The sequence below is a fragment of the Arachis stenosperma genome, chromosome 5 (genome assembly GCF_014773155.1).
Source record: "Arachis stenosperma cultivar V10309 chromosome 5, arast.V10309.gnm1.PFL2, whole genome shotgun sequence".
In the NCBI taxonomy this organism is placed as follows: Eukaryota; Viridiplantae; Streptophyta; class Magnoliopsida; order Fabales; family Fabaceae; genus Arachis; species Arachis stenosperma.
In genome coordinates this window covers 115782192-115807324 of record NC_080381.1, presented here as the reverse complement: position 1 = coordinate 115807324, position 25133 = coordinate 115782192, and the positions used below count along the sequence as shown (strand labels likewise).

The window sequence follows — 25133 nt, the reverse complement described above, 5'->3', positions numbered from 1 at the left end:
TAAAATTTCGGCAGCATCTCCTCTAAAACTCGGACTTTGCCACCCTTTTCGGGTCCAAACCTGCTTTCTTTTCAATTCAACATACCCTTCCTCATCATCATATCAGTCACCACAATAAATCTACCTCAGATCAACAATTATACTCATACAATATTCAAATCCAACAACCAAAATTTAACTAAGGATCATAGTTCACAAATCCTAGGCTTCTAACACAAAATACCTCAAATCAATAATTCACCAAATTATTAGTTAATCAACAAGTACCTAACCAACCATGTTCATCAACAATAACATTCAACCATAATTCTCTCCAAATTAACATAACAACATTCACCATCCAAAATTAATAACTAATTATTCAATAAACTTCAACCAATATATTCATCGACAAATTACTAAACATTAAACATACACCTGTATTCCAACTTATCCTATGGTCATCTAGCCTAAGTTTTCACAGAACATTATATATTAAATGCAAGAAACCTAAACCATACCTTGGCCGATTTTCACGTAACGACCAAAGCAAATTATTTAAAACCAAGGCAGCCCCTCAAAATTCAACTAATCAGCTTCCTCCAAGTTCCAATATTCACAATTTCAAGCTCCAATTATTTATTCACAACCTAATACACATTTATAACACATATATATCCAATTTAATACTCAAAGCTCAAATTTAATGAAATTAAAATAAAATTATCGTATCCTCACCTTACCCAAGCTTCACATAAGCAAGAGTAAACATTTTTCTCAAGCTAATTAGATCCTAAAACATCATAAATCAAAGAAATTCAACATTCCCACTTAAAATTCGAAAATTGGGAGAAATGAAGGCTGAGTGTAAAATAATGAGTTACCTATGAAATTGTTCCGGTAGAAATGTAGAGCTCGACGCGGTGAACGCGTGGCCGCAAACGGTGCGGCGATCGGAGCTCGAACGGGAAAGTTACGGGAAATTGAATTCACCGTAAACGAATTTCTCTTCTTCTCTTCCCTGGGAGGCTTGCTGCGTCGTTGAGGGAAATGAAGAGAATAAGAGCCCGTGGCTCTTTTTAATTGTTGGACTAATTGGGCCCACAGCCCGGTTTGGACCCAGTTTAACCGGTTCGGCCTGTTCGGTCCAATTTTGGACCGTTTTTTTCGAAATTGGTGTCAAAATTCTCGTTTCGATGAGCTCTATCCTAATTTGATATAATATTTATATTTCTAATCCTCCTTATTAAAAACTAATTTATTAACTAATTATCTACTAATTTAACCGGGGTTTACATCCTACCCACCTAATAAAGAATTTTGTCCTCAAAATTCAAATCTAGTTACCTGAAAAGAGATGTGGATAGTCCTTTCGCATATCTGATTCGAGTTCCCATGTATATTCCTCAATACCAGCTCGACTCCAAGATACTTTTACCAATGATACTTCTCTTCCTCGTAATTGTTTAACACTAGTGTCATCAATTCTTACCGGAATTACTGGAAGTGTTAGATCTTCTCTCACTTGGATTGGTTCTGGTTCTAGAACATGACTTGCATCAGGAGTGTACTTCCTAAGCTGAGACACATGAAACAAGTTGTGCAAATTCGAAAGATATGGCGGTAAGGCAATTTTATAAGCCACTGGCCCAATCCTCTTCAGAATCTCAAAGGATCCAATATAACGGGGATTCAGTTTCTTAGTCTTAATAGCTCTTCCCACTCCAGTGGTTGGTGTAACTTTCAAAAAGACATGTTCTCCTTCTTCAAATTCCAAAGGCTTTCGCCTCTGATCAGCATAGCTCTTCTGACGGCTTTGGGCTATAAGCATTCGACTACAAATCTCCTTTATCTGCTCAGTCATTTCAGCTATCACCTCAGGCCCTAATAAACTCCTTTCTCCAGTTTCATACCAACACAATGGAAATTGACATTTCCTGTCATACAGAGCCTCATACGGAGCCATTCCAATGCTTGCATGATAGCTATTATTATAAGCAAATTCTATTAATGGCATATACCGATCCTAGCTCGCTGGCTGGTCCAAAACACAAGCCCTTAGCATATCCTCCAAGGTCTGAATAGTTCTCTCTGACTGACCATCTGTCTGAGGGTGATACGCAGTACTCAAGCTTAACTGAGTCCCAAATGCACACTGAAAAGCTCCCTAGAATCTTGATGTAAAACGAGGATCCCTATCAGATATAATGGTAGAAGGCACGTCATGCAACCTGACAATCTCTTTAATATACATTCGTGCTAATTCCTCCATTGTGCAACTTATTCGGATAGGAAGAAAATGAGCTGATTTCGTCAATCGGTCCACAACCACCCAAATAGCGTCACAACCAGACCGGGTTCTAGGCAAACCTATCACAAAATCCATTGCGATACTCTCCCATTTTCATTGTGGAATCTCTAAAGGCTGAAGGGTTCCTGATGGTCTCTGATGCTCAATCTTAACCTTCTGACATGTTAAACATTTAGATACATGCAATGTCACATCATTCTTCATCCCTGGTCACCAGAACATCGCTTTCAGATCCTGATACATTTTAGTACTCCCTAGGTGAATTGAGAATCCACTCTTATGAGCTTCCTTCAAAATACTCTGTCGCAGGTCTCCGATATCTGGCACAATAATCTGGTTCTTGAACCTCCACAAACCATCCTGACCTTCTGACACTCTCCACTGTTTTTCCTATTCAACTGCTGGTAATACCTTACGTAACGCTTCACCGTCTTGATGGGCCTTCAGAAGTTTTGATTTAAAATCACTTGAAATCTGCAATTGACTCAAACATAGGATTCCAGATTCTTCTCTAATTCCCAAATTCAAACCTTGAAATGCCCTTAGTAATTCTTCTTCCCGTAACATCATCCAAGCTGCATATAAAGACTTTCGACTCAAGGCGTCTGCCACAACGTTCGCTTTTTCTGGATGATAACTCAATTCAAAATCATAATCTTTCAGAAGTTCCATCCATCTCCTCTGACGCATACTCAACTCTTTCTGCTCAAAAACATATTTCAAACTCTTATGGTCTGAGAAAACATGAAACTTAATGCCATAAAGATAATGTCTCCAAATCTTTAAAACAAACACAATAGCAGCAAGTTCCAAATCATGTGCTGGATAGTTCATTTCATGCGGCCTTAATTGCCGTGAGGCGTATGCTACAATATTTTGGTGCTGCATCAGAACGCACCCCAAACCTTTCAGAGATGCATCACAATACACTTCAAACGATTCACTTGGTTCAGGTAATACCAATATAGGTGCAGTAGTTAACCTATGCTTTAATGCTTGGAAACTCTCTTCACATTCCGGAGTCCAGATAAAAAGCGTATCATTCCTAGTCAATTTAGTTAAAGGTAAGGCGAGCTATGAAAATCCCTTAATGAATCTGCGATAATACCCCGCCAAACCTAGGAAACTCCTTATCTCTGTCACTGAAGTTGGTCGCTCCCAATTCATCACTGCTTCCACCTTAGCAGGATCCATAGCTATTCCCTGCTTACTCACCACGTGGCCGAGAAACTTCACCTCACTCTTTCATAACTCACATTTAGATAACTTAGCATATGACTTTCTGTCTCTCAGAATTTACAGCACAATTCGCAAGTGATCAACATGCTCCTCTTCAGTCTTAGAATAAACAAGAATGTCATCAATGAAGACAATAACAAACTTGTCCAAATACGATCGGAAAATCCTGTTCATATAATCCATAAATACTGTCGGGGCATTAGTTAAACCGAAAGACATCACTGTATACTCATAATGATCATAACGGGTTCTGAAAGCAGTTTTCGGAATATCCTCGTCTCTAACCCTTATCTGATGATATCCGGATCGCAGGTCAATCTTAGAAAACACACCGGCACCCTATAACTGATCCATTAGATCATCGATTCTAGGAAACGGATATTTGTTCTTCACAGTGATCTTATTCAACTGCCGATAGTCGACACACAACCGCATACTCCCATCCTTCTTCTTTACTAGTAACACTGGTGCTCTCCACGGAGAAACACTTGGTCGGATGAAATGCTTACCTAACAGATCTTCCAGCTGAGCTTTCAGTTCAGCCATTTCTAAAGGTGACATCCTATAAGGAGTAATCGAAATCGGACCGGCTTTAGGCACCAGCTCAATTGCAAACTCAACCTCCCGATTAGGTGGAAATTCATTAATATCATTTGGAAACACATATGGAAATTCTCATACAACTGGAATCTGCTCTAAACTCTGATCATCACCTGATACTCTTGTAGTTAATAACATAACACCCTGACATTCAGTTCCAGAATATTTTACTATCATAGAATTCAAATAATAACTATTCACCACATCCGGCGCTTCTGACCATTCAGGCATAAACTGTACTGACTTCTCAGAACAATAAAGCAAAACATGGTTCTTAAATAACCAATCTCCCGACTATCACAGCGTCACCTGCCTGCAGGATACATCGTGTCCCCTGTCACCAATACTGAGCCTCACCTTGTAGTTGATAAGTTCCAAATTCAACCCATTGCTTCTCAGGAGCTTGTTGGGCCTGCAATGACCGTTCCATAGCCTGAATCCAATTATCTGCGTCACTGGGATTGAGGTTCCCCTGAAGGTCGGAGGGTGAACTTTCAGAAATGTAGCAAGTGTCATAGGACTATCATCATCATTATTATTCCCGTGATTACACTGGTTTATCTTATTACCCAGTGCCTCAGCTGTTGTCTGCATAGCTGCAGCCATATTTCCCAGAGTAGCCATAAAGTCTATTGGATTATTCCCTACCGGACTAGGAGTAATGATGCCGATCCTACCTCTACCTCACCCGCGACCGCGTCTGCGAGTCGACATCTGGTCCTTATACACACCAAACAAGTGATATTAAGTTGATCAGTCTCAATATCGCAGGTCTAAAGCTTTAAGTTCCAAATGCATGCTCACAAACGTTTATGCCATATATATCAATCAGATATCCTAATAGCACATAAACACATATACAGAGAATGCACAGAAGTACAATCAGTCCGTCTTTCAAGCTCTATAGGAACGAACTGCTCTGATACCATAATGTAACACCCTACCACGCTAACCTTTACGCTTAAGCCGTAAAACAGAGGTGGTGTGGTATTACGACCTCTAAAATAAAATAAATACATATAATAGCAGAAGAATTATAATATGCTAGGAGCCGTGAAGAAAAGAGGAAACAAAATCGCAAAATAAAAGCGCAACGCTCAAGGAACGGGTTAACCTGCGTGCTAAGAAAACCATAACTATTAAACATATGATAACAGAAGTAGGAATAGAGTGCCAAAGATACAAAATAACATGCTCCTAACTCAGCCTGCGAAGTCAAGACTGGCCGGAGAATATTTACATATATATACATACATATCCAGAATCCAAAAGTACATATACACAATCCTGCCTCTCCATAAACCTCTAGGAGGATCAAAAGAACAAGTTATGCGGAGAGAAAACCAAGTACATATATACCCATCATAGCATAACAAAATAACCCTGTAACCACTCCGCTTCAAGGGTCCAGATGCCTAACGAGATGCCTCTCGACCTGCATCTGAAAAATAACAACATAGTATGGTATGAGAACCGGAGGTTCTCAGTATGGTAAAGGTGCCACACACATAATATATAAGGTCTTGGGAATGCCAGAGGCAATCCTAGAACGCCGACACTCAGATTGTAGAGCTTAAAGTATTAAACAGAAACTATAAAAGGTGGTTTACTAAGGATATTTAAACCTAACTTAACTTAACCTTAAATCTAAATCCCATTCTGCCATTCCTCCATACCTCCGACTCCATCATGCATTTTCATAGACAACTAAACAGACAAAGGCAAGCACAAGAAGGTTACAAGTACTGCAGATAACAAATATACATTTAACATGGCAAGTACATTTAGGCACACCCAGTTAATACACAAGCAAGTAATTCAAGTAATATGCATATGATGCATGCCTGTCCTATGGCTGATGAAGCTCATCTGTCGGTTATCTAGCCAACCCGACAAGTCTGAATTGTCCTTAGACTGTCCCCTGACGTGCATCCCCAAGAGTCTATGCATAGCTTTATCTCAAATAATCAATATTGCTCAATGGGGGTAACATTCCCGGGAATTTATATAGTGCCCGGTCACACTTACGTCGTAGGGTCAACAGAGTATCGAGTATTCAACCTGGTACATGTGGTGGCAAGCCACGACACTTGATCCAGGGAATCTCGTATCTCAGATTATTCAAATTCATAAGCCATATAAATAATTCAATTATAATTCATCAACATCCACATCATTCTCAATTGCATCTCATTCATCATCATACATTAAACATAATCAATCCTTATCCTTCATTATCACACCTCTCATTCCGTCCATCAATAGCTCCAATTCAAAACATAATTTATTCTTTTCTAAACAAATCAAACTTAAAACATGCTCATTTTTCTAATAACTATAAATCAAATCATATAACCCTTGAATCTAAATCTTTTTAAATAATCATATAAACAACATCTCTACTTTTTATAAAATTTCGGCAGCATCTCCTCTAAAACTTGGACTTTGCCACCCTTTTCGGGTCCAAACCTGCTTTCTTTTCAATTCAACATACCCTTCCTCATCATCATATCAGTCACCACAATAAATCTACCTCAGATCAACAATTATACTCATACAATATTCAAATCCAACAACCAAAATTTAACTAAGGATCATAGTTCACAAATCCTAGGCTTCTAACACAAAATGCCTCAAATCAATAATTCACCAAATTATTAGTTAATCAACAAGTACCTAACCAACCATGTTCATCAACAATAACATTCAACCATAATTCTCTCCAAATTAACATAACAACATTCACCATCCAAAATTAATAACTAATTATTCAATAAACTTCAACCAAATATATTCATCGACAAATTACTAAACATTAAACATACACCTGTATTCCAACTTATCCTATGGTCATCTAGCCTAAGTTTTCACAGAACATTATATATTAAATGCAAGAAACCTAAACCATACCTTGGCCGATTTCCACGTAACGACCAAAGCAAATTATTTAAAACCAAGGCAGCCCCTCAAAATTCAACTAATCAGCTTCCTCCAAGTTCCAATATTCACAATTTCAAGCTCCAATTATTTATTCACAACCTAATACACATTTATAACACATATATATATCCAATTTAATACTCAAAGCTCAAATTTAATGAAATTAAAATAAAATTATCGTATCCTCACCTTACCCAAGCTTCACATAAGCAAGAGTAAACATTTTTCTCAAGCTAATTGGATCCTAAAACATCAGAAATCAAAGAAATTTAATATTCCCACTTAAAATTCGAAAATTGGGAGAAATGAAGGCTGAGTGTAAAATAATGAGTTACCTATGAAATTGTTCCGGTAGAAATGTAGAGCTCAACGCGGTGAACGCGTGGCCGCAAACGGTGCGGCGATCGGAGCTCGAACGGGAAAGTTACGGAAAATTGAATTCACCGTAAACGAATTTCTCTTCTTCTCTTCCCTGGGAGGCTTGCTGCGTCGTTGAGGGAAATGAAGAGAATAAGAGCCCGTGGCTCTTTTTAATTGTTGGACTAATTGGGCCCACAGCCCGGTTTGGACCCGGTTTAATCGGTTCGGCCTGTTCGGTTCAATTTTGGACCGTTTTTTTCGAAATTGGTGTCAAAATTCTCGTTTCGATGAGCTCTATCCTAATTTGATATAATATTTATATTTCTAATCCTCCTTATTAAAAACTAATTTATTAACTAATTATCTACTAATTTAACCGGGGTTTACACATTACAAGATAAATTATTGTCTATAACTTAAAATATGCAATTTAACTTTAAAATAAAATTATTTAGAAACATCTTCTATTTTTGAAGTAAAATATAAGAAGATAATACAGAAAAAAAATTTGTATCAATAACAAAATATGAAGAAAAAAGAAAAACATGTTAGGAGAAAAAAAAAGGTAAAATATGAAGAAAAAGAAATAGTAGAAGAAGATATGTTGAAAAACTTTTTTATGCTATTTTTAAGAAAATTTGGTGCTATTTTTGTTTCTGATAACTTCTAATTAATTAAAAAAAAATTTGTGTCACTGTTAAAAAAATTCAGTGTCAAAATTAAAAAATTTTCAAACTTAAAGAATTTTGATGTTATTTTTCGGATAAATTTATATAATTTAAAACTCTCATCTTCCTCTTCTCATTGTCATCATCATCTTCTTATAAGAAATACTACCATGTCATATAAAGGTAGCAATGGATCGGATAGAATTTGAATTAAACCCTAACTCTACTCATAAATTTTTTAAAATATACAATATTATTATATAACCTAATGAATATGCAAATTAAAAGTTTAATACAAATAATATAATCGTCTTATAAACAATATAATTATCAAATGTTTAATTTTATATAAAATTTTTTGCTTTAATTAATAACACAAATACAAATAAAATAATATGATATTATGTTGTATTTATATATATTAAAATAAAATTAGTTTTTATATAAACAAAAATAATAAATTATCAATTGATTATTTGGTTCAATGATAAAATTGTTTATACTAAGTGAAAAATATTTAATTAAATACCTAACTATAACATATTCTTATGACATTCAATCCACTCCGCATTCATTATCTGTAGTGGATTAATTGAGACCTAACCGCACCTCTCGAGTTGGCACCTCTAATGCCATGATGGTTATAAAATTAAACCTTTAAAGTTGTTAGAAATTAATTTATGGCCAAGTAAAAATCTGAAATTAGCATAGCTAAAATAAACCAGTGCACCATTTATTTTAAAGTAAGTATAAATTTTTGTGCTCTGCATGTGATAATTAAGTATTTTCACTTATAATTTTAATTTAATTTATTCTGCATATAAAGTTATCCTAACTAAAGTTAGTTTAAAAATATGTTATTGCTATATAATTAATGAATTACATAAAATAATAAGATATACTAGTATATTTATAGAGGCTAAATCCAAAATACGGATACTATTTTTATTGTGAAATATACAAGGTTGCCTTTGATTGCTGATCGATGAGATTGGTTTTCTTGAAATGATATTATCATTTGTTTGGTTGATTTATTAGTCACATTAATTTTTGGCCCCCCTTTGATTAATGACCAAATCACCTAATTCTGAATTTTTGATCCTATGGGTGTGGAGTACAACTTAGGCGAGAATGCTTCTTTCGGGAGAAAAATCTTAGACGGCCGACAATTAATTCAAAAAATAGCGAGGTGTTGTGATAAGATTGAATAGGTGGATATTCATTTTTAAGAGAGATTGAATTTAATGAATGTTAAAAATGTTACTTTTTGTATGTCTATAAAGTATAAATAGGAGGCTAATTCTCAAGCAATATGCATATAATATCAATAACAATAATTTTTTCTCTCTATTATCTATATACGAAACTTTTCTCTCTCTCTTTCTTTCATACGCTACTACTATACAGATATGAATTATCTCCTTTATAATAGTAATTATAGTGAATATTACTACTAGAGCTATCTAATTATATTTTATATTTTATACTTGTTACCTCTTTCTTATTTATTTATTTAGTTATTTTATAACACGTTATCAGCACGAGACTCTGATCAAATTTTAGGAAGACTCCAGCTAACAAATTTTTATTATGTCGAATCTCTTTCATCTTGAATATAATGCTCTTGATATATCTAGAAATAATTATTTACCATGGATATTAGATGCTGAAATTCATTTTGATTCAATGGATCTTGAAGATACCATTGAAACTGAAAATAATACATTCCAGAAGGATAAAGATAAAGCCATATTTTTTTCTTCGTCGTCATCATGAAGTATGATTGAAAAATGAATATCCCACATTAAAAGATCCTGCAGATCTGTGGAAAGACCTTGAAAAAGGTATAATCATGAAAAAACGGTGATACTTCCTCAAGCCGATATGTTAGAGAAAATTTTCTCGGCCTTCCATGCCTCTCAAATGTGCTCCTGCAGCAGCAGTATCGAGAAAAATAATTTAAAAATATTCTGAGTTAATTTCTTGCTTTCTTGTTGCTGAACGCAACAATGAGTTACTTTGAGAAATCATGAAGCGCGCCCAGCTGGTGCCTCCCCATTTCCTGAAGTAAATGCGGCAAATTATAACCCCAGAAGAGGTAAATGGCAAGATTTTGATAACAAGAAAAATTATGGAAGGAAAAGAAGTTATGTTCATAAGAAATGATCCCACCAGAAGTGGGATAAAGAAAGAAATAATGGGCAAAGTAAATCAATTGAGGATAAATGCTTCCGTTGTGGTAGAAAGGGCCATTGGTCACGTACCTGTCGTACCCCAAGGCACCTAATCGATCTTTATCAAGCATTCTTGAAAAGGGATGACAAAGGAAAGGAAACAAATTTTGTTTCAAATGATGAAAAATTCACCACTCATTATGATGTATCTAATTTCTTTAAGGATTCTGAAAGAAATATTGGCTATTTGATCAATGATGGAATAGTTTGATATATGTATGTGTTTGTTAAGTATTCATGTGAATAATTTTACTATGCATGTACTTCTACTCATTTTATTATTATTATCATTTGTTTTTGAAGAAAAATGGCAAGGACATATTCTGAAGATATTTGTCTTGCGGATAGTGCAAGTTCGCACACTATTCTTAAAAGTGATATATATTTTACCCATCTTGTACCAAAAGAAGAGTATGTTAATACTATTATTGGCTCGGGCAATGTGATAGAAGGCTCCGGAAGAGCTATAATTTTGTTTCTTAGAGGAACAAAATTTATAATAAATAACACACTATTGTCTACCAAGTCTCTAAGAAACTTGTTGAGTTTTAAATATATTCGCCGAAATGATTATCATATTGAGACTATGAATGAGGAAAGTCATGAGTACTTATGTATCACAACTCATGATTCAAATAAAAAGTTTATATTGAAAAAGTTGCCCTCACTTTCATCTGGGTTATATTATACCAAGATTAGTGCAATTGAATCACATGCCATTGTAAACCAGAAGTTTACTAGCCCAAATGAATTCATAACTTGGCATGATAGATTGGGTCATCCGGAAACAACCATGATGAGGAGAATTATTGAAAACTCTTATGAACATTCACTAAAGAACCAGAAGATTCTTAAATCTAGTGAATTTTGTTGTGCTGCATGTTCTCAAGGAAAGTTAATTTTAAGGCCATCACCATTAAAGATTGGATTTGAGTCTCCTAAATTCCTAGAAAGGATTCAAGGTGATATATGTGGACCTATTCATCCACCATGTGGATCTTTCAGATATTTTATGGTCCTAATAGATGCATTTTCGAGATGGTCACATGTGTGCTTATTGTCTTCTCGCAACCTGGCGTTTGCAAAATTACTGGCTCAAATTATTCGATTAAAAGCACAATTTCCAGAAAATCCAATCAAAGCAATTCTCCTTGATAATGCTGATGAATTTACTTCCCAAGTTTTTTATGCTTATTGTATGGCTAATGGAATAAGTGTTGAACATCCAGTAGCTTATGTTCACACACAAAATGGGTTAGCAGAATCACTTATTAAACGCCTCCAATTGATTGCTAGACCCTTGCTTATGAGAACAAATCTCCCAACCTCGGTTTGGGGGCGTGCTATTTTACATGCCGCAGCACTTATTCGTTTGAGGCCAACGAGTTACCATCAGTTCTCTCCTATACAATTAGCTTTTGGCCAGCAGCCAAATGTTTTCCATTTAAGAATATTTGGGTGTGCGATATATGTTCCCATTGCACCACATAATCGCACCAAAATGGGACCCCAAAGAAAATCGGGGATATATGTTGGATATGATTCTCCCTCTATAGTGAGGTATCTTGAGATACAAACGGGAGATGTATTTAAAGCCCAATTTGCGGATTGTCATTTTGATGAATCAAAATTTCTAACATTAGGGGGAGAGAATAAGCTTCCTGAAAAGGAACTTAATTGGAATGCATCATCGTTGATGCATTTAGATCCTCGATCTGGGCAATGTGAACTAGAAGTTCAAAAGATTATACATTTACAAAGAATAGCAAATGAATTGCCTGATACATTTTCTGATACAAAGAGGATAACCAAATCTTATATACCAACGGAAAATGTCCCAATTCGAATTGATGTCCCAGTAGGACAAGTAGCCACTGAAGCAAATTCACGCCAGAAGCGCGGCAGGACAGAAAATGCCTCAATTCAAATTGATGTCCCAGTAGGACAAATAGCCACTAAAGCAAATACACGCCAGAAGCGTGGCAGGCCTGTCGATTCCAAAGATAAAAATCCTCGAAAGAGAAAAGAGGTAAATATAATTCCTGTTGAAAAAGACATAGTAGAGACACCTGCAGTTGTCCAAAATTGTGATATAATGTTAACGCCAGAAGACGTTCATGTACCTGAAAATTGTGAAAATGACGAGATCTCGATAAATTATGTTTTTACAGGAGAGAAATGAGACCGAAATAAGACAATTGTCAATGAAATATTTGCATATAATGTGGCATTAAATATCATGCATGAAAGTAAGGATCTTGAGCCAAGATCAGTCGAAGAATATCGACAAAGAAATGATTGGCCAAAATGGGAAGAAGCCATGAAGGCTGAGTTAGACTCACTTGCAAAACGTGAAGTCTTTGGACCTGTAGTCCATACACCAGAAGATATAAAACCTGTTGGATACCGATGGGTATTTGTGAGAAAACGAAATGAGAAAAATGAAGTTGTGTGCTATAAAGTCCGACTTGTGGCACAAGATTTTTCACAAAGGCCCTATATAGATTATGAAGAAACGTATTTCCCTGTAGTGGATGCGATAACATTGCGTTATTTGGTCAGTTTATCTGCATATCATAAACTGCATATGCATTTAATGGATGTGGTAACAGCCTATTTATACGGCTCATTAGATCGGGATATCTATATGAAAGTCCCTAAAGGACTAAAGATATCTAAACCATCCAATGAATATTCGCAAGGGTTATACTCAGTCAAATTGCAAAGATCTTTATATGGTCTAAAGCAATCTAGACGAATGTGGTATAATCGTCTTACTGAGTATCTGGCCAAAAACGGATTCAAGAATGATGATATCTATCCATGTGTTTTCATAAAGAAAACCACATCTGGATTCATTATAATTGCGGTGTATGTTGATGATTTAAATATCATTGGGACTCTTGAAGAGATTCCAACAATTATAAAAACTCTGAAAGAAGAGTTTGAGATGAAAGATCTTGGAAGGACTAAATTTTGTCTCGACCTGCAGATCGAGCATACAAAAAATGGGATCTTTATTCATCAAGCGATATACACAGAGAAGATCTTAAAAAGATTCTATATGGATAAATCACATCCTTTGAGTACCCCAATGATCGTAAGATCTTTAGATGTGGAAAAGGATCAATTCCGTCCTAAAGAAGAGAATGAAGATATCCTTGGTCCTGAAGTACCATATCTTAGTGCCATTGGAGCGCTAATGTATCTTGCTAATAATACGCGACCTGACATATCATTCGCAGTGAATTTACTAGCAAGATATAGTTCCTTTCCAACCAGAAGACATTGGAGTGGAATCAAACAAATTTTTCGATATCTTCATGGAACGGTTGATATGGGATTGTTTTATCCCTATGGATCCAAGTCACAACTAGTTGGCTATGCAGATGCCGGATACTTGTCTGATCCACATAAAGGGAGATCTCAAACAGGATACCTATTTACATATGGTGGTACAGCTATATCATGGAGGTCCACGAAACAGACAATAGCAGCAACCTCCTCTAATCATGCTGAAATACTAGCAATTCATGAAGCTAGTCACGAGTGCTTTTGGCTGAGGAGCCTGATTCAATATATTCTGTCATCATGTGGATTGATTGATCATAAGATAACTCCAACTGTCCTGTTTGAAGATAATACAGCATGCATTGCTCAACTTAAAGGTGGATACATCAAAGGCGATAGAACAAAGCATATTTCTTCCAAATTCTTCTTCACTCATGATCTTCAAAATCAAGGGACAATTGATGTCCAACAGATCCGTTCAAGTGACAATCTAGCAGATTTATTAACAAAGTCACTCCCAAAATCCTCATTTGAAAGATTGGTACATGAGATTGGGATGCGCTGATTTCGAGACATTAAATGATGTCGGTAAAAGGGGGAGACTGTACTCTTTTTTCCTTGGTCAGGTTTTTTCCTATTGGGTTTTTCTTGACAATGTTTTTAATGAGGCGGTCCCCATCACTAAAGGATATTGTACTCTTTTTCCTTCACTAAGGTTTTTTCCCACTGGGTTTTTTTTAGTAAGATTTTAACGAGGTAATAATTCTAAATGGACATCCAAGGGGGAGTATTGTGATAAGATTGAATAGGTGGATGTCCATTCTCAAGAGAGATTGAATTTAATGAATGTTGAAAATGTTACCTTTTGTATGCCTATAAATAGGAGGCTAATCCTCAGGCAATATGCATATAACATCAATAACAATAATCTTCTCTCTCTATTATCTATATACGAAACTTTTCTCTCTCTCTTTCTTTCATATGCTACTACTATACATATATTATATATATATATATATATATATATATATATATATGAATTATCTCCTTTATAATAGAAATTATAGTGAATATTACTACTAGAGCTATCTAATTATATTTTATATTTTATATTTGTTACCTCTTTCTTATTTATTTATTTAGTTATTTTATCACACGAGGTACTTAAAAAAATGAGAAATTTTTCACATACAAACGTTTTTTTATATAAGTCTTTATAAGTACACTTTCTTCTTCTTGCGCATGTTCTTCTTCCTCTTTCTCTTCTTTTTCTTCTTTTCTTTCGTTTCTTGCCTTCTCTTTCTCCTTCTTCAACCATTACTGCACGTTTTCACTGCACCTTCTTCTTTTTCTTGTTACACGTTCTTCTTCCTCTTCCTCTTCTTCTTCTTTTCTTTCGTTTCTTGCCTTCTCTTTCTCCTTCTTCAACCGTTACTGCACGTTTTCATTGCTTCTTCTTTTTCTTCTTCTTCTTCTTCTTCTTTCGTTTTTTAGCTTCTCTTTCTCCTTTTTCGTTATTCTCGATTTCCATTATTTTTTGACATCAAGCTCTGAAATCGTTTTTGAAGAAGAAGAAGCAGCAGAAGATGAGAAGGAAAAAGAGAAAGAGTTCTGAATTATACATAAGGTGTACTTTAACGAATTTTGGGTGTATTTCTTAAATCCTTTGGGTGTAGTTTTTGTAACCTTTGGGTGTATTTCTATAATCCTTTAGGTGTATTTCTATAATCGTTTGGGTGAATTCATGTAACTGCTTGGGTGTATTTCTGTAATCCTTTGGGTGTATTTCTGTAATCGTTTGGGTGTATTTCTGAAGTTTCATTATCTTTAAATTTGACAAGAAACTCGTTTTCATGGAGGAAGAAGAAGAAGAGTCGTTTATAATGTATGGTGAGTAGTGCGCTTTGGAAATAGGAAGTGATTGAATAACGTGCGTTTATTTACTCTTGAACGTGGGAGTGTAATGCGTATTATTTGTTAGGCTTGTACCAACTTGTAAGACTTGTAAGCCAAAAAGACTTGTATGTGTAGCAGACCTCAAAAAAAATATTTTTCTCAGCTCTTAATTTTTATTTTTATGAGATTAATTAATTTTTATGTAAAAAAAGATTAATATTTTTTTGGTACAGAAACTAATCAGTCCTATAAAAATAAAGATCAAAGACCAATTTTTTTTTTTTTATTATTAAAAACCTTGTTGTTGCTCTAAAATAATTGTCTTGGATATTCATTCTATTCTATTATGGCAGATTTCATGAGCTTAAGAGGGGAACATAATTTGAACTAAAAAAATTATACACATCTAAGGAAGGGATCAAGACAGCACCATTGAAGCTGTAAATGCTTACTATTCTGCCACATTGATGGGTCTGATATTTTATTGTTAGGTGCATAATTGTATTATTTTATGCAAAATTACAAAATTTTAGTAACTAAAGTCAAAGAGCAGAATTACAGAATTCAACTATTCAAGTGCAGAATTTAAGTGTATATTTGAACAGCTAGATTTTTTTTTCAATAGGTAAATGCGAATTAAAGAAAATTTTTTTTAGAAAAAAAAATGAGAATGAAAAATTAAAATACAGTTGTTTATCTGCAGTAAAACTTGGTTCTTTTTTCCAAATAGGCAAATATTACATAAACTAATAATTTTTAATGATTTTAATACAAAATATTTTTTATTTATCAATTTCTCCTAACATTCTTTTAGAGCAATTTCTTCTATTTCTAATGCACTTATAAGTAGTCACCAAAAAAAAAATGCACTTATAAGTTATAAAATAAAAAAGTGTAATTAATAAAGTGTTTTGAAAATCATATTAAAATATTTTAAGAGTGTTTAATAATATTGCCTAGTTGGAGAGAAGATTTTATTATCCATATGTCTTGTCATTAATTTAAAATTTATCCAGTTATTTAGTCTATCGTGTATATCGTAAATTCCTAACTACTATTATACTTCTACATATTTTGCAAAGAGTGCAATAATTGTAATTTAACACTTATATTAAACAATATCTTAAATTTAAGTCACTTTTATTTCCTAGTAGTAAAAGTAACTAATATTCATAGGAAGTTAGGAGCCATATTTAATTGAATTCTTTATTTAAGAGGTATATTATAAGGTCCTCAATAATTTATAACTGAACAAGTTGACCAAATAAGCAACACTATAGTTATGGATTTCACTGTGCATTATCTCCTCAGTACTTCACTGATTCTTACCTCAACAATCATTGAAGCTGCAATCATATTCAACAATGGTGTTACCACTACTACATCTCTCAACAGAGCCAGTTTTCCAGAAGGTTTTGTTTTTGGGACTTCATCATCTGCTTATCAGGTATTGTGAAACTTTGATTTTTTTTTAATTTAATTTATATGCTGGTGCTGTATATCAATGTTTATGCATATTTTTATTTTCAGTATGAAGGTGCTGCAGATATAGATGGCAGAACACCATCTATATGGGATACTTTCACTCATAATTATCCAGGTCTTTTTATTCTGCTTTAAAATATTTAATAATATTTGACCCTTTTGTTTTTAATTTATGAAGAAGTTAAAAAGAAGAGTTTTTTATTGTTGGGTACGCTTGATTCTTCATATGATGCATAGATAGAAACTTTTAGATTCATAGAAAGGAAGTTTGAAAACAGAGTGAAATGAAATGAAATAAAATATTTTATGATTATTTTGAGTTACAAGGTTGTATATAGAACTCTTAGTTCATAGTTTCTTGTTTCTTATATTATACTCTGCATATGCATATGGCAGAAAAGATAGCTGATAGAAGCAATGGCGACATAGCCATCGATGAATATCATCGCTACAAGGTGCAGTACTTCAAATCACCTGAATCATTTGCTTGTATGTAACAATTCAAGAACAGAGAAATTAGGCATAATAATTTTGATTCTTCTGAAAAAAGAAAAACATTGCTAATGCAGGAAGATGTTGAGATCATGAAGGATTTAAACATGGATGCTTATAGATTCTCCATCTCTTGGTCCAGAATACTACCAAGTAAGAAACAGGACACTAGTTTACTCTTAAGTTTGCAAAATAATTGTAAGAGTTAATAGTCAAAATGGTTCGCGTCATTTTAGTACTCGAAAGATAAGACACTTTAAATTGGTCCTGTTGAAGTCTCTGATCTTTAGAAGACCAAATTAATTTACATGTGATATTTTTAGAGATCATTTAAACTATTAACTCTTAATTATAATGTTCATTAATTATTATTAAGTTAATTAAACGTTAGATCATTTGGTTAATTGCAGAGGGAAAGCTCAGTGGAGGTGTAAACAAGGAAGGAATCAAGTATTACAATAACCTCATCAATGAGCTACTAGCTAAAGGTTATCATATTGTATATGTGGCTAAAATATTTGATTGTTTAATTCAAGCTTTTCTTGTTCTGTTTCAATAATTTAGGCCTAAAATATGATACTAGTACCTTCCATTTGGAACTCAATGCAGATATTCAACCTTTTGGGACTATTTTACATTGGGACATCCCTCAAGTCTTAGAAGATGAATATGGTGGCCTTTTAAGTCCTAAGATAGTGTAATTCAAATTTCTTACTTATATTTGTCAAAAGATCTGTCAGCATGCCTTTAACATTAATCTTTTCCTCTTTTTTTCCCCTTTTATAGTGATGATTTTCGAGACTATGCTGAGGTTTGTTTTAAGGAATTCGGAGACAGAGTGAAGCATTGGATCACAGTCAACGAGCCATGGTCTATCGGAAAATTCGCCTACGCAAATGGAGCTTATGCACCTGGAAGATGTTCACCATGGCAAAACCTTAATTGCACTGGTGGTGATTCTGCCACTGAACCTTATATAGTGTCACATTATCAGTTACTAGCTCATGCAGCTGCTGTTAACATCTACAAGACTAAGTATCAGGTTTTGTTATGTTTATTTGTATTATGAAAATGGATCAACCTGAATTAAGACTAGTATTGAGACCAAAATCTTCATTTTCTTTTTTGTGTGTAGGAAACTCAAAAGGGTAAGATAGGGATAGCAATAAATTCTCACTGGATATTGCCACTCTATGATACAAAATTGGATCATCTTGCTGCACAAAGAGCCCTTGATTTCATGCTTGGATGGTATGTAGATATGCTTTAGGAACCTAAAAAATCATTTTGTGTAAATCAACAAGAGTATATAGCAATTGAGAAACTCTTGTGTTACAAGAACAAGTCATTATTCATTGCATGTGATGAGTGTTTTTTGTGGTGACAAAAGCTGAAATACTGAGTTTTAGGCCTGGTTTAGTAAATATCTTACGATAAAAATACATATATAATGAAAAGATATTGAGAAGAAAATAAGTACAAAAATACGTAATCTGAAGACAAAAAATTACTAATGATAGTAAAAATATGAATGGAAACACAATTTTTCTTTCTTGTTTTTGTCTCACCATCTACATTTCTGTCCTGAGTCACTTACCAAACACGCCCTCTAGAAATAGAACCCGAATTCTCCCTGGTATGCCTCTACCACTACATGTTTACATCAAAACTATTGTTGGTAGCTTTTTTTGTGATTTTAATTCATTGTAAGAAGAAAGCTGAATCAAACTAAGAATGAGAGTGCAGGTTTATGGATCCATTGACAAGAGGAGATTATCCAGTTATCATGAAGTCTCTGGTGGGAAGTAGATTACCAAAATTCTCTTCACATGAATCAAGGCTTGTAAGAGGATCCTTTGATTTCATTGGTTTGAATTACTACACTGCCAAATATGCTACTGATGCTCCACAATTAAGTGATGCAAGGCCTAGTTTCCTCACTGATGATCTTGTTATTCTTTCATCAGTTTCATGTAACACCAATTCTTCTGACAACTTTTAATATAACATTTATGTCATCATACCTTAATATAATGATATAATTGAAATTGTGACAGCTGAGCCTAATGGAGTGCAGTTGGGTGCAAGGGTAATGTATATTTTTATTTGCATTTTCAATCTTAATTTCAACTGGCTTTATGATCTGAGGATGAAAAGGTAATTGTGTATCATGGCAGGGTGCTTATCCAGAAGGACTTAGAGAACTTTTGCTCTATATTAAAGAAAATTACAATAACCCTTTAATCTACATCACTGAAAATGGTAATATATAGTTAGTTATATACACCACACCAACTATTGATCTTATAAAAAATCATTAACAAAATGTATTCTGATTTAGTTACATTTAATTTATATAGGAACAGAGGAATCCAATGATCCTTCACTATCACTTGAAGAAGCTCTTAATGATACAAGCAGAATTGATTACTTCTATAGTCATCTTTACTATATTCAAACTGCAATTAAGTAAGTGCAATAATGTAATTAGAATTAATGTGCCTTATGATAATTAACTTAGTTGGGTTTAATTTAGGTAAGCATTCACATGCAATTATTTTTATGTAAAGAAGATAATTGAAATCATTAGATAACTATTTTTAACTATTATTTTTATATGAAGATAACTGGACGTAAGTTTTCATAATTTCATCTTAAATATATTGTTTTACATAACTTCCTAATAAAATCATCTATCTTATTTGTCTACATATTTTATGAGTGTCTAAAAGTTAACTAAAATATTATTTTCGGAAACTATTTTTTAATATTGATCAGTGAAGGCGCAAACATAAAAGGATATTTTGCATGGTCGTTAATGGACAACTTTGAATGGGATTTCGGCTACACTCAGAGGTATGGAATTGTGTTTGTAGATTACAAGAATGGCCAGAAAAGATATCCAAAGTTGTCTGCAACTTGGTTTAAGAATTTCCTACAATGCAGAGTACATGGATACGATGATTCCCGCTATGAACATGAAATTCATGAACCATTATTTGTTGAATTTCATAAGTTTAAATGCTATTAGAAGCATTGCTCAATTGTGATTTTTTTTTTTCATCTTCATGTAGTGTTATTTTGATGTATTGTTCAAAGTCCAGGTTAGTAAGTTATAGCTCAAATGACATAGTCTTTCTATCTTCAACTAGAAGTTTCGAGTTGGAATCTCATTTGATTTGCTTTAATTTACTTGTTGAGTTTTAATTCGATTTATGTGTTATATATATATATATATATATATATATATATATATATATATATATTAAATAGAGCAGTATTTATTCTTAGAAAGGATTACACCAGAAAAATACATTAAATTATATACTTTAAAAATTTTCTTGGTATAATAATGATGCCATACCAATAAATTATAGTTCAAATAAGATATCTCTCCATTTTTACTTAGAGATCTCGGATTTCAGTCACACTCTTAATTTTGGAAAAAATAATGGATGATGTTGTATTGAATTTTGAGCGTGATGCACAACTAAAGGATCTTATTAATGAGGGGTAAAAATTTGAACATTCATAATAAATTCTCATATAATTCAAGTTCGTATTGTACTATTATATTACCTTATTACATGCATGATATATCAACGTCAGTTTATTTAATGCATTTAAGATCTTTTTCAGAATAATATGGATTCAGGTTAAAATTAAATGGTTCTTTAATTATTTAAATGGTTCATCAACCATTTACTAAATATTCAGCCACCACAAGAAAAATTGGTGTTTTCTCACTTAGATCATCCCTACTCTAAATGTAATATTGTTTTCTTGTAAAGTTTTTTTTCTTCTTTGCAAATGTTTATCAATCTTTTTTCTTTGGTTATAACCAACGCCAAATACAGCTATTAATTTCTTTTACTATGTGTCATCAAATTACAAGCAAATGACAGGTTGTTAAATTCATTCTATCATTTTTTCTATTATTAGATAAAATGTAATATTAACTAAAATAAATGTTATATTCTATTATGTAATAAACTAATAATAACAAAGTAGGTGCTAAAACTGCTAATAAACCTTTATGAGAATGCTAGACGAAAAGTAAAATAAGATTTTTAAACAAGAGAACTCAAGTTTGAGTTAGAAGAAAGGCTAAGGCAAAAGTTCAAGGTGATAAGTAGATTACTATTTGAAAAGTTTAATGAACAATAAAATTTATTAATCTAAACATCAAAAAATATAGGCCTATTAGCTCAGTTGGTTAGAGCGTCGTGCTAATAACGCGAAAGTCGCAGGTTCGAGACCTGCATGGGCCATTAAAAAAAATATATTAATTACAAAAATAAATAAAGGATTTTTTAAAAAATATATATATTTTAGTATTTTTTTTATTTAAAATTACTCGTACTTAAGAATTACAAAGAAAAGAAAATTACTATGCACCATAGTTAAGATTAAGAATAAGAACTTAGAAAATTGTTAAATGTTGCGATAAGAATAATGTGGATGACCATAGATGGCTCATCTTTTCATGTATAAATAGAGGTTGAACCTCAGTGTATAACACACATTAATCTTCTCTCTCAATTATCTATATACGAAACTTATATATATATATATATATCATCTCCTTTATAATAGTAATTGTAGTGAATATTACTACTAGAGTTATTTAATTATATTTCATATTTTATATTTGTTATCTCTTTTTTATTTATTTATTTAATTATTTTATAACACGTTATCAGCACGAGACTCTGATCAAATTTTAAGAAGACTCCAGGTAACAAATTTTTATTATGTCGAAACTCTTTCATCTTGAATATAATGCTCTTGATATATTTAGAAATAATTATTTATTATGGATATAGATGTTGAAATCCATCTTGATTCAATGGATCTTGAAGATACCATTGAGACTGAAAATAATACATCCCAAAAGGATAAAAGTCAAGGCCATGATTTTCTTTCATCGTCATCTTGACGAATGATTGAAAAATGAATATCCCACATTAAAAGATCTTGCAGATCTGTGGAAAGACTTTGAAGAAAGGTACAATCATGTGATACTTCATCAAGTCCGATATGTTAGGAAAAACTTTCTTGACCTTCCATGTCTCGAATGTGCTCCTGAAGCAACAGTATCGAGAAAAAGAATTTAAAAATATTCTGAGTTAATTTCTTGCTTTCTTGTTGCTGAACGCAACAATGAATTACTTTTAAGGAATCATGAAGCACGCCCAGTTGGCGCCGCCCCATTTCCTGAAGTAAATGCGGCAATTAATCCTAGAAGAGGTAAATGACAAGATTTTGATAACAAGAAAAATTATGGAAGGAAAAGAAATTATGTTCACAAGAAAGATCTCACCAGAAGTGGGATAAAGAAAGAAATAATGGGCAAAGTATATCAATTGAGGATAAATGCTTCCGTTGTGGTGGAAAGGGCCATTGGTCACGTACCTGTCGTACCCCAAGGCACCTAGTTGATCTTTATCAAGTATCCTTGAAAAGGGATGACAAAGAAAAGGAAACAAATTTTGTTTTAAATGATGAAAATTCTACCACTCATTATGATGTATCTAATTTCTTTAAGGATTCTGAAGGTAATATTGGCTATTTGATCAATGATGGAATAGTTTGATATGTGTATGTGTTTGTTAAGTATTCATGTGAATAATTTGACTGTGCATGTACTTCTACTCATTTTATAATTATCATTTGTTTTTGAAGAAAAATGACAAGGACATATTCTGAAGATATTTGCCTTGCGGATAGTGCAAGTTCGCACACTATTCTTAAAAGTGATATATATTTTACCCATCTTGTGCCAAAAGAAGAATATGTTAATACTATTATTGGCTCGGGCAATGTGATAGAAGGCTCCGGAAGAACTATAATTTTGTTTTCTGGAGGAACAAAATTCATAATAAATAATGCAAAATAATGCACTATTGTCTACCAAGTCTCGAAGAAACTTGTTGAGCTTTAAAGATATTCGCCGAAATGGATATCATATTGAGACTATGAATGAGGGAAATCATGAGTACTTATGTATCACAACTCATAATTCATATAAGAAAGTTATATTAGAAAAGTTGCCCTCACTTTCATCTGGGTTATATTATACCAAGATTAGTGCAATTGAATCACATGCCATTGTAAACCAGAAGTTTACTAGTCCAAATGAATTCATAACTTGGCATGATAGATTGGGTCATCCGGGAACAACCATGATGAGGAGAATTATTGAAAACTCTCATGGACATTCATTAAAGAACCAGAAGATTCTTAAAACTAGTGAATTTTATTGTGCTGCATGTTCTCAAGGAAAGTTAATTTTAAGGCCATCACCAGTAAAGATTGGATTTGAGTCCCCTGAATTCCTAGAAAGGATTCAAGGTGATATATGTGGACTTATTCATCCACCATGTGGATCTTTCAGATATTTTATGGTCCTAATAGACGCATCTTTGAGATTGTCACATGTGTGCTTATTGTCTTCTCACAACCTGGCGTTTGCGAGATTACTGGCTCAAATTATTCGATTAAAAGCACAATTTCCAGAAAATTCAATCAAAGTAATTCGCCTTGATAATGCTGGTGAAATTACTTCCTAAGCTTTTGATGCTTATTGTATGGCTAATGGAATAAGTGTTGAACATTTAGTAGCTTATGTTCACACACAAAATGGGTTAGCAGAATCATTTATTAAATGCCTTCAATTGATTACTAGACCATTACTTATGAGAACAAATCTCCCAACCTCGGTTTGGGGGCGTGCTATTTTACATGCCGCAGCACTTATTCGTTTGAAGCCAACGAGTTACCATCAGTTCTCTCCTATACAATTAGCTTTCGGCCAACAGCCAAATGTCTCCCATTTAATAATATTTGGGTGTGAGATATATGTTCCCATTACACCACCTAATCGCACCAAAATGGGACCCCAAAGAAAATTGGGGATATATGTTGGATATGATTCTCCCTCTATAGTGAGGTATCTTGAGATACAAACGGGAGATGTATTTAAAGCCCGGTTTGCGGATTGTCATTTTGATGAATCAAAATTTCTAACATTAGGGGGAGAGAATAAGCTTCCTGAAAAGGAACTTAATTGAAATGCATCATCGTTGATGCATTTAGATCCTCGATCAGGGCAATGTGAACTAGAAGTTCAAAAGATTATACATTTGCAAAGAATAGCAAATGAATTGCCTGATACATTTTCTGATACAAAGAGGATAACCAAATCTTATATACCAGCAGAAAATGTCCCAATTCGAATTAATGTCCCAGTAGGACAAGTAGCCACTGAAGCAAATTCACGCCAGAAGCGTGGTAGGGCAGAAAATGCCCCAATTCGAATTGACGTCCCAGTAGGACAAATAGCCACTGAAACAAATACACGCCAGAAGCGTGGCAGGCCTGTCGGTTCCAAAGATAAAAATCCTCGAAAGAGAAAAGAGGTAAATATTATTCCTGTTGAAAAAGACATAGTAAAGACACCTACAGTTGTCCAAAATTCTGATATAATTTTAACGCCAGAAGACGTTCAGGTACCTGAAAATTATAAAAATGATATCTCGATAAATTATGTCTTTACAGGAGAGAAATGGGACCGAAATAAGACAATTGTCAATGAAATATTTGCATATAATGTGGCATTAAATATCATGCATGAAA

At 33.5% G+C, this 25133-nt stretch overlaps 2 protein-coding genes and 1 non-coding gene across 3 annotated transcripts; 2 read left to right on the top strand and 1 right to left on the bottom strand.

The window, feature by feature from the left end:
- Nucleotides 1-1318: 1318 nt before the first annotated feature.
- On the bottom strand, nt 1319-1945 carry LOC130981167 (uncharacterized). Its single transcript, XM_057904785.1, has one exon. It carries the CDS (start codon nt 1943-1945, stop codon nt 1319-1321), a length of 627 nt encoding a protein of 208 aa, XP_057760768.1.
- Nucleotides 1946-16735: 14790 nt separating this feature from the next.
- On the top strand, nt 16736-20642 carry LOC130981725 (cyanogenic beta-glucosidase-like). Its single transcript, XM_057905374.1, has 13 exons — nt 16736-16965; nt 17049-17118; nt 17400-17458; nt 17573-17648; nt 17906-17983; nt 18105-18192; nt 18282-18537; nt 18631-18746; nt 19242-19468; nt 19553-19584; nt 19673-19757; nt 19856-19964; nt 20274-20642. Exons 1-13 carry the CDS (start codon nt 16801-16803, stop codon nt 20524-20526), a joined length of 1614 nt encoding a protein of 537 aa, XP_057761357.1. The 5' UTR covers nt 16736-16800; the 3' UTR covers nt 20527-20642.
- Nucleotides 20643-21692: 1050 nt separating this feature from the next.
- On the top strand, nt 21693-21766 carry TRNAI-AAU (transfer RNA isoleucine (anticodon AAU)). Its single transcript has one exon. It is a non-coding gene; the product is annotated as a tRNA-Ile (tRNA).
- Nucleotides 21767-25133: the final 3367 nt, after the last annotated feature.